At 33.2% G+C, this 11,168-nt stretch overlaps 2 protein-coding genes across 2 annotated transcripts in view; one reads left to right on the top strand and one right to left on the bottom strand.

Annotated features, from left to right (window-relative positions):
* The first annotated feature begins 554 nt into the window (after positions 1-554).
* Positions 555-7,132, top strand: LOC149413422 (retinol-binding protein pinta-like). The gene is made up of 5 exons (XM_089644992.1): positions 555-705; positions 1,350-1,566; positions 2,207-2,399; positions 3,847-4,063; positions 6,972-7,132. The coding sequence occupies exons 1-5, from the start codon at positions 570-572 to the stop codon at positions 7,130-7,132; spliced, it is 924 nt and encodes a 307-aa protein (XP_089501118.1). The 5' UTR covers positions 555-569.
* A 276-nt stretch (positions 7,133-7,408) lies between these two features.
* Positions 7,409-11,168, bottom strand: part of spidey (hydroxysteroid 17-beta dehydrogenase 12 spidey) — an 89,763-nt gene continuing 86,003 nt past the window's right edge. The window contains exon 6 of the mRNA XM_089645525.1: positions 7,409-9,556. Coding sequence (XP_089501651.1) covers positions 9,197-9,556 — 360 coding nt within the window. The 3' untranslated portion in view covers positions 7,409-9,196. The remainder of the gene's footprint in view (positions 9,557-11,168) is intronic.

The raw sequence follows: 11,168 nt of genomic DNA, 5'->3' as shown, positions 1-11,168 counted from the left end.
TCTTGATAAGTTAATTGAATCGAGCATTTAGGTAACTAACTGGTTTTATGAAAAATAAATTCTATTTCGAATCTCTAAAAACCTGCTACGGTTAAGGCCTTTAGGGATTGGCACGTTTGCGCAGCGAATATTCTAGAAAGTTTGAGAACTCTCGAAGTAATTGATTTATTTTATCTAAGTGCAAAGTACTTTTTATAAAATTTCCTTTATGTCTCCTCTGCAGCTAGCGGTCAGTGTTTGGAAAATTTTGTGAGCGGAAGCATTACCTTGGTTATTATAAAACAGATTCACAATTACATTTTATACATTTTTATTTTTACAAGTGTAATTACAATGTGAGTATTATTTATTTATTGATTAACAAGTGGGATGGAATATATTTTTTAACATTTCATTGGAATCCACAATAACAACTTAATTTGTTATTCCAATAAAGTTCCCAAATCGCTGGTTAAAGTCTGTCAAGTATTATACATTATCGGTATAAACGATACAATGCATAGCTCAAACACAATTATTTCAGGGCCAAAGCAGAACTTCCAGATGCCTTCATTTACTGGCAGAGAGAGATGTACGGAGTTTCAGATGACATGTTTCACCTGGTGGCAGACCACTATAAGGTCACCGATAAGAAGGTGAAGGAAATCGTGAAGAACTTCAGGAACTGGTATCGAATTCAACTACACTTTCCAAAGCCCGATATCGGTGAGAATTTTCATCTGCAAACCTAACTTCGATTCCTGGTAAAATTTAACAATGCATCCAATGCTGCCGGTATCCTGCTGTCTCTATCCAGCTTTATATGCCAACATTTTCGATGCTGACGATAGATTTCCTAACACTCCTTTGTCCCGCAAGTTGCAGCCGTGTTATGAAAATAAATATCTTCTTTCGTTTGGTGACGGAAACGTCTAGATGTATGAACCAGTCTAGGGCCTCAGAAGTCAGGCTCTGTGGACTTTATCATGAATAGAGTGAATATATTCGCTGACCATATGTTCTTGTATGCATTATCACATAGCCAACTCTTTTTTTCACACCTATGCATATCATGTGCGCATAGCAACTTATCCTATTGAGGAAGGACCAGAATCAACGAAGCAGTGTGAACCGGGCTATCTCTAGTAGATTCAGTTACAAGATGGGCACATCTTACATCAGCCAATTACCTTTTAAGTTACCATCTGTCTTCTGGATTAAGAGTTAACCGGAGGTCAGTGGTAATCCATATTTCCTTCAGCTCTGGAAAAGCCTATTGAAGTCTTTCTCCAGAACAGCAATGAAAGCTATTTCCTTAAGCATATTTATGTTATGCCAGGTTTTATAATTTACCTACGTTTCAATTCCAGATGAAAGATCAGCGTACAGATATTTGGCTATGAATAAATTCAAAATTGAAAAGTCGAAGGAAAGACTTGAAAATCTATTCACTGCCAGGAACTTAATGCCAGAAATATTTGCCAACAGAGACACTTGGAGTCCAGAGGTGTCCAAAATATTGGCTTCTTTTCAATGGATTGCTATACCTCAAACAATGGCCGACTTGACAAGGCTATTCATAATAAGGTACAATTTAAAATATTGCCACCTTAATTAATAATACATTCTTGTCCGTTTTGACAACTTTATGGTAGAAACAAAAAACTTATTTTCAAACTAACCAGTTGGACTATGGTTAACCATACTTAGGTCCCATTGCTCTAGGCCTTGAGCGATGCCTGCTTATATTTCAAAAAAATTACTAAACTTACTTAGTGCTATATTTTTTATTCGATTAGTATGAACAATATAAACATAACGCACCTTTGTATTTATCACAATTATAAAAAAATGGAATTTACTAATTATGGTGACGATATGGCGTTCATGTCCTATATTATTATAAATAATGATTTAATTAACACCATTTTTTGTAACCTGCATTTTACCATTTTCATCATAATAATATTGGATCAAGGTTGAATAATAATGTGATAATATATTGAGCACCCTTGTGCTGCAACAATACTATTATTAATTACAATATAATCTGCCCAGGTTCACAAAAAACGGCGTTATACAAACTATCTTTTTATTATTATTGTTAGTTTTTATTCACCTCTGACCGGGGAGCAACAAACACTTATCGAATTTTATAAATATATTTTATAAATTTTTTAGTACTTTCTGGTTGATCAAAATAAATTTATGTTATTTTTTGTTGCAGAATGAACCCAAATGATGTGAACTCCTTTAGTCCAATAGGAGCCATGTCTCTTATCCTAATGATGATGGATTTCGGGATATACCTGGATGTAAATGTTGGATCAAATATTGTGTTTGATATGAGAGATTTGACGTTCAGCCAAGCAGTCAAATTTAGCCCCGTGCTACTGAAAAAGTTCACGTTCGTTTTTGAGGTGGGCACAATATTTGCCGCTTAAAGCCTCGGTCACACGAAGCAATTTTGAATGATCGTCATCTTGTTGTGTCAGCTAGTATTCAATAACCCGGAGCTACAATCCGTAGCGAGTGAATTGTAAAAAAACATGAAATAAACCGGAAAAACTCAACGTCTGGAGCTAGTGATTTGAGATGTCGGAGAGATGTTAAGAGGTCACGTGACCGGCATATATGTCACGTGAACGCCAAAATCACTCGTTTATCGCGATCAGCAATGAACATATTACATAAATCCTTATCTACAGGGTGTTCCAATAAGAGGTGTTATTTTGATATTTAATAGTAAAAGATCAATGGTTTCGTTGCGTGTGTGGCACGTAGCGCCGTCTTATTGAAAGTAAACGTTGTCCACATTAATATCATCCAATTCCGGCCATAAAAAATCATTAATCATCTCTCGATAGCGCAATCCATTCACCGTAACTGTTGCTCCAGCGTCATTTTCGAAAAAATAAAGTCCAATGACTCCGCCGGACCATAAACCGCACCAAAAACTAACATGTTGAGGATAGAGAGACTTTTCAACAATAACTCTTGGGTTTTCCGAGCCCCAGATGCGACAATTTTGCTTGTTGACGAAGCCACAGAGGTGGAAATGGGCCTCATCACTCAAGATGATTTGCATTTGATTCACTCAAGTGAACTTTAATAATTTCAATGCGTTGTTGAAGCGTGTATCGTTCCATTTTTATTAATGACGTAGTTTTTACTTGTCAAATGTCAAAAATGACAGCTTCAAAAGTAACATCTACCGAAATAGCGGGCTATTCAAAATAACACCTTTTATTGGAAAACCATGTAGATTAGTTTTTAGGTTGTTTTGTTGCATTGTGCTTTCTCCTTCATTAGCCAACATTTCGGACCACTTTACATACAGTGTCTATCATCAGAGTGGTGAGTCTGTACCTATTGCGTTAGCTAACGCAGCGTTAAATGAAACGAACATACACATTAGCTTTTGGGGAGTGCGTCTGATATGTACGTTACATACGACTCATTTAACGCCGAGTTAACCTGAGTTAGCAAACGTAAAAAATACAACAATACCTAAACAATACCTACTAAAATAATTGGCTAAAGAAGTGCAGACAGCATGACACGGCATAATAACCCAAACTAATAACGAGAATACTTTTGCCAGTGAAAATTTCAAATCAGAATTGAACATATTCCGATCGAATCGCTACTAGGTTTAAAAGCTGCTAGTAGAGTTACTTGCAGCGACGAATCGCTCCTTGTGACCGAGACATTGATAATGATTGTTACATAATAATGAAACTGTTAAAATAAATTATAAATTACAAATTTTAAAACAACACTTTTTTTTGATTAAGTTATTTGATATTTCAGTATTAGATGTTCAATTCAATTGTTATCAATAAAACCAAACACATTGTTTTTTAGAGATGTTACGCAATGAATATAAAAGGAATTCACTACGTTTACCTGCCTGGATTTGCCGAATTTGTAATCACTGCCATAAAGACCATCTCAAACAAGAAACATGCGGACAGGATTTTCATTTATGAATCTATGGAGGACCTCTTCAAAATTGTACCCAAGACTCTAATTCCCAAGGACTTGGGGGGAGATTATCCAATATCTTCCAAGGAGTTCTCAGGTATTGTCAAATTATTATATTTTACTTTAACGATTAAATTTGATGGCTCAGAAATACACTAATCATAGCCATCTGATACCTAATGTTAATAAAAATCTAAAAAAACTTTCATAATACAACTTCCCATCGAATTCCGATACTTTGCTTTAAAACCTATATATAAATGCAACTTTCCTACAATATAAACCTGATCAATACTAACCTGGCCAATAGGCAACCTGAAAAGTACATGTCAAAAGATATATAGAGATGAACTTAACAACCCAACTTTATGTAAACTTGTTGCACAACTTTTATAAACGCTCAACGCTCGCGAAACCAGCGAAGATCGTTTGTTTTGTGGCAAAAGTGCTGTCGTAATTTGTGTGTGACGTTGGTGGTTTGCTAGAAATAAATGTAATATTTTTAACTTTTATCACGCCGCCGCCTTGAAGCCATCTATAATGAGAGTATATTTTTTTATATTAATATAGCTGAATAAATTATTAATCATTAAGTCCGTGAGAGCCCATACCGAAAATATCTCTATATGCCTCAATTTCGCTTTTGAAAAATAATGATCATCACAAAGCTCACTAGTCTTGGGACGACCTGTCTGGAAAACATTGCTACGTGCAGACCAAAAAAGGTACAAAGCAGCGATACTTCCGATATTTCGACTGCGATATAATGGACTTTCTTTTTGATAAACATTTTTAGTTTAGATATTAATTTTAAGATTCACACGCCCGGTCTAGATTATCCTTGGTCGACTAAAAATTTTGGTCGAAAATGAGCTCGGTACAAAACATAACAAAGATAGCCCATATTATTTTGTATTCAATTATTGCATCTCCTAAATCTACCGTCACAAAGATACAAAAATTTTAAAATATTTTTTTTAAATCATCCAAGTCATATTTTTATGGGCTCAGATATTGTATTTATATAACAGAAATATTCAAATGTATACTTAATCAAAATCGTTGCAAAAATGTTGTATTTACATCAGATACAAATATTGCAATATGGAACTAAAAACATATTTTTCATCACAAAATCTCATTTTCTCAATATAATGATTTATGTAGATAAAATATTTATAGTCTAAACAGAAAAAATAACCCCTTTTATGCCTTTTTACAAATGTAATTTCACCTAACTAAACCTCACCCCATTTTTTTCCGTTTGCCTTCTTCAAATTCATTAACGATCATACGTACGACGTTATTCGGACGTGTGTTTTTCCGACATATGTTTTTCCGACGTATGTTATTCAGACGTGGAAATGTGATTCCGACGTATATTATTTGAAGTAATTTATTTGACGCATGTCGTCAACAACATTCGGATAGTGACTTTTGACGACCTTCATGCTTGAGTGGTTACGATCCTTGGGTACGAATCCGTAAGTCGCGGCTTCAAATTGTGTTGTTTTGAACCACCTTTAGCCTTACTACATGTAGATGAACAACCACAATTGTAGATGCCATAGTCTCACTGGCTCCAGACGGTTGGAGCTGTTACTAATTTGATTCTTATGAGACATTAAAAATAAAATTTTTGCTCTACTTTTGACAAGCTATCCCTGTGTCCCTGCACGTTTGATTTGCTTGCTACCTGGCCAATTATAACGCATATTCATTATGCGACAACCCTGTGGTAGCGAGTTAAACAGTGACCGGATAACTCAACACAATGTTAATTCAACACACGTTTAAAAAGTGATATAAAGTCATGAAAAGTGATGAAACACTTTAGTTATTTTTCATCGCCTTTACTAACTTTAAATCACTATGTTCACAATTGTCACTGTTTTGAGTTATCCGGTCGCTATTTAACTCACTATCACAGGGTTGCACCATAATGAATATGAGTTATTATTACCCTGAAAGCGATCAAATTATAAGTCTTAGCTAGTTAGAGGATTACAAAGAAGTGTACGACGAAGCAGTTTTCATACCGTCATAAGAAAGGTAATGGTGCCAATCTAATATCTCTTCCAAAACTCCTTCGTCTTTAAGGCGTTATATAAAAACGCCTGTTTGGTTGTTATGTATATCATATCTTTGATCACTATTCTTTATTACATCTCTTAAGACTCTTCATCTTGTATGAAAAGAAGCAGAAAACTATTAGTACAGAACTAAAAAATATGCGTTTGAATCACAGACATAGGAATTAATAGACGAGAAGATAATGGCGAGGGGTAAAATCAACTGTTAAAGAACGAAGGGAGTAAGGCTGACTGTGATTCGTCAATAAATCAATCTGACAGTAAATAGGCATCTCGCATTATAATATCACCATTTACTTCTTAAAAGTAAAATCTGCTTTTGAATGAATAGACATTTTTACATGGGAGCGCAAATTACTCGCCACGTTATGAACAAATTTGCGAAGTCCAAATTCGGCAAAAATTCGGTTCTATTTTCAGAGTCGAATATTTCGTTTAAGTATTTAGTTAAGACACTTTTATAAATGTTCATAATTTACTTCCCAGCAACCAACCAGCTTTGTGTTTCGCGTCCAGACGTTTCTCGATGTGATAGTATATGTTTCTAAAACTGATCTATATTATACGATGTGAATATGCTTAAAAGAGAGTAAAATAATGATTATATATGGAATGTAATACGACAATTGGGTTTATTCTCTTTTTCAAATCTATTTTTACAAGTTTTCATAGTACAAGTCAACATTTTGCCGTGTTATTTCGTAAAATGAACCGATGATGCCTCGACCATAGTTCGCACAAGAATGATGACGTCACGTTTTCAAATTTCACTTGAGGCCATACGCGAGCACAGCCGGCTCCAATGGAACCGGTATGGGGAGTGGGGATAATACGCTTTTAATCACTTAGGGCAGGTCTACTAATATTCATATGTCTATGGTTTGAATAAAAGGGTTGCTTTTAAAATTTCAGATAAAATGACGAAGATGTTTAAGTCTCAAGAAATAAGAGCCTGGTTCCTCGACTCCGTGAACTACAAGACTGACGAATCCAAGAGAATAAAGCACTCAAAAACTAGAGTAGATGATCTTTTTGGCATGTTGGGAACTTTCAACAAATTGGAAATTGACTGAAAAATGATATCTTTAAAAAAATTCACATAAAAAAACTTTGATCTATAATTATTCGGTGTGCTGTTCACATAATAAATACACTTATTTGTTTAGAGAAATAAATAAAAAGCCATTCAATAAAGAAACAATGTTTTTAATATTTTAAATATAAAAAAGACAAACAAGTTGAAAATAGTATTCTAAAAGAACATGTATATATATAGAATGAAGTATTTATTGAGGTACTCAAATAAAACTACGAAACATTATTTATTTACAAAAGAAAATATTCCTAGCATTCAACATATAAAAGCGCTTATAACTCAAATAAAACTACCCAAAAACAAAGGAATTTAACACCAAGAAACAAAGTTTGCAATATAATATTATCTTAAGAGTAAAGTTTAAAAGAGAAGGTATTAATTTAAGGCAAGAAAAGAAAACATTTGTGTTACAATAAAAAACCTGTTATTGTTTACATGTGTGATATAAATAACATGAAAACTAATTTGGCTTCAATATAAAAAATTTAAATTGAGAGTTTTTTGACTTATTGAATTCTCTAAAGAGCAATATAAAAAGATAAAACATAGCAACATTATTGTTTAATTTATTATCTAAATATTCTAGAACAGTTTTGTTTGGTAACGTAACACCGTTGTTTACAAGAGGAGGGAACCTCTAACTCTCGCTTTAAAATTAAAATATTCAAAGTACTCTAAAACCCTAATACTAAATTAAAAAGATTCATTCATTCGTCATCCTATCATTCTAACAATTGTTTTGGAATAGGCGACAGGCCAATGTTGCCTATTTAGAAAATTGTTTGTAAAACATATTTTTAAAATGTCTGAAATGGGTTGCGATTTGGAAACTTGTTGTGTTTATTTTGTAACTACGTCATTTTTCGATCGTATAAGTTTTAGGCACATAAGTAATCAGATATCTGCAATTGATTGATTAAAATCTGTCTTGAATCGAAACCACAGCGAAGCTATTAACTTTGGTGTCGTATAGGTCTGAAGTCTAGACTCCTAGACTGGATAATATGGTTTTATGTTAATCTTTTGAACATAAAGGTTAGATAATGAGATATTTATTTTTGAATTAAAGTCACGTTAACGTCATTATACTGAAAAGTGGAATCAAAGTCTGAAATAAAATATGAAATTCATTCAAAATATTTGAATTCAAAAGAATGGTTAGAATCTTTGGAATTTTTCTGTTTACTTTATAAAAATAATTGGCGAAGTAAAAGTCAATTTTAATTTTTTGCTTTCATACAATTCTAGAACGAATATAACGGCCTAAATTAATTAAAATTAATTTTCAACGCTTAAATCTAATTTTAAAAAGTCTTGTCTATATTAATATTATTTAGCTTGCCCATTCGAAGAATTCAATAAATTAATAAACCTTAATTATCGTCGGATACTTTCAAAAGTAACTGGTTTTTAAAGTTAATTAGAATTTAATCAAAAAAAGTATCTTCTAATAGAGTTGAAAGTTTTATAATAAGATAAAAATAATTTTTAAAAAATGTTTATGAAATAATTTATAAAAGATTCTAAAAAGATTTAAAAACTTTAAAATCAGTGCAGTTCGTCACTTTTGATTGGCAAAAGTGACCGTCAGTACTAACATAATTTTTTTGTTGGAAAAATCTACAATAATATTTTCAAAAAACAAAATCTGAACCTATAGTTCTGAAGGAATCCCGGAAGTACCATCATAATATTAGGGTACTTCAGAAATCAGTTTAATTAGTTTATAAACTGACAAAATAAGATAGTTAATTAGGTTTAATAGTGGATAGTTAATTACAAAGTACACATGAAAGATTACAATGCTATCACTAAGAGCTCCTTTGTAACGGTTTTCTATCTGAGTGATAACATCTCCAATTCGTGATACGTCGTGAGCTGTGAGGTTAAAGAATGTAGGGAGAGGAAAAAGAGATGATTTGAAACAGGAATACAGAAAGTACCTTCTACTAGAGGAGAAAAGTAACAAAGACAGTTAGGTTACAATGAATCCGTCAGCAGTGAATATAATATTATTATTACTTTTAAATTTTAATTGTACTCAATCTAATCGCTGCGATGAAGTTGGCACATCGGCATCCTTCACCTTTCTGAGCGCTCGTCTCCTGATGTTCTCGGTGGTCTTGGTGACCAGCCACTCCGCGGCAGCAGGACACACGCACCCCAATCCGGAGATGAACCCTACCAGCAGGTCGTGGGGCAGGTACCCCGTGGTGGCGCGCCCCTTGCCGCACTTACCCAGCGCAGAGGCCACGTACACCTCGGGGGTGGGGGCCATCCACGTGGCGCGGTGGATCTTGGACATCTTCGTGGCCACCGGACCGGGCAGCACGGACTGGATGATCAGGCCGTGCTTCTCGTAGACGGTGGCTAGATCTCGGCTGAGCTTGTCCACGTAAATCTGATGAGAAATAAAGAAAAGGCTTGATGAGATAATACTGTATGATTATGCATGTTAAGTATGTTACAGAGCGAACATTTAAAATAATTACAAAGAATAAATAATAACTTTTCCATTACGGCATACAGCAACATGTAAGATTAAAACAATAAGGGACTTGCTAATAAATGGGTGTTAAATTTTACACAACTGATAAACAACCATAGAATAACGAATAACACAAGAAGTGTACAATCACATGAGAGGTTGGGAGAAGATTAAGAAGGATCTTTGAAAAGGAACATGTAAAGTTTTGGGGTTTCTTATATAAGATAGACGGTTATTTTGTATTGATTTTGATTGTGGCCAAGAGGGAAGATTCTACCTGGTTATTTATAATTTAGAAAAAAAAAATTATAGGTAATAGAAATATTTGAAATGTTCACAAGCTTGGTTAAAGCCAAGATATTATATACTGCTATAGGATTTGTAAAGTAATAATATTAATTGGGGATGGTATTGGATGATGTGGCACCATCAAAAGAACTAAATACTTAAGTCAGATGAGAAATCGAAATGAAAGGAGACTTTGCTACGACTCTGCCTCTGCCAATGCAGAGACATGCTGAGGTGGTTGATTAGTTAGTTTTTGATGTGTTGAAATGAATTGATATTTAAAATGATAGTTCAGACACATATCTGAGTGATTTTAAGGTCTAGACTTATTGCTAAACTATTAAAAGAACTTTAAATCCGCACTCAAACTTCATAGACGAACAGAATCGCTGCAAACGAATCTTCATTATTTTAATGAGCGAACAAATTAATTTCCAACATGAATAGATCTTGAATAGTTTGAATCTGGTAGTAGATTTAATAATTTGAAATTGGGTTAGTATAATTAGAAAAATTAGTAATAATGGCAAAAGTGAAATAATAATGGAAACATATATTATAAATATTTCGATGCAACGCCTTAATAAATCACAGATGGAAGGGAAGAAGTTCACCAGGAACAACGCAGAAAAGAATGGTTAAGGTTATAGTATTGTGATAATAATAATACAAAACTCTTTACTTAGACGTATCTGCAAAACTTAAAATTCCGTAAGGACGGGTTGTTTCACAGAATTTAAACAATTCGTCAAATTTAAAAGTTAATTTTCAAGTTCTGTAAAAGTGCTTCAAAGAACTGAAATAAAAACAGAACTTGAACAAAACTTTCACAGAACTTGAAAAATATCGTTGAAATTTGATGAATTGTTAAAATTCTACCTTATACATTTTAAAATCAAATTAACCTTACAATTTATTAAAACCAAACATTTATTTTTATTTTTTTTGATCGTATACCCTTTTCATATTTTTTTTCTTCGAATTATAATTTAAAATATCTACTTTCTTTCTAACCTGTGCTGTGACCATTAAAAATAGAACTTTACTGTTTTATTTTATATTCAACATCTTAAATGCAAAATTAATTCACATATCTCGCATGCTAACTGCATGTTTCCTAAATATACGCAAATAAATAAAATAAATATTGGTAAGTCTTACATCGAAAAACACAAACAAGTATGTCTTTACACAGCAATATGGTGGTATTCTATACATTAAGGTTAATTAATATACA

Source organism: Hesperophylax consimilis, chromosome 22 (assembly GCF_061612785.1).
Source record: "Hesperophylax consimilis isolate HC1 chromosome 22, BYU_Hcon_1.0, whole genome shotgun sequence".
Classification (NCBI taxonomy): Eukaryota; Metazoa; Arthropoda; class Insecta; order Trichoptera; family Limnephilidae; genus Hesperophylax; species Hesperophylax consimilis.
The sequence above is the reverse complement of the archived record's forward strand: the minus strand, read 5'-3'. Positions and strand labels throughout refer to the sequence as shown.

Excerpts from the sequence above, each read along its gene's own strand:
- LOC149413422 (XM_089644992.1), top strand. The coding sequence starts at position 570 with ATGTACGGAGTTTCAGATGACATGTTTCACCTGGTGGCAGACCACTAT. Across the intron at positions 2,400-3,846 it reads AGTTCACGTTCGTTTTTGAG|AGATGTTACGCAATGAATAT; the intron begins GTGGGCACAATA and ends ATTGTTTTTTAG. Across the intron at positions 4,064-6,971 it reads ATCTTCCAAGGAGTTCTCAG|ATAAAATGACGAAGATGTTT; the intron begins GTATTGTCAAAT and ends TTAAAATTTCAG.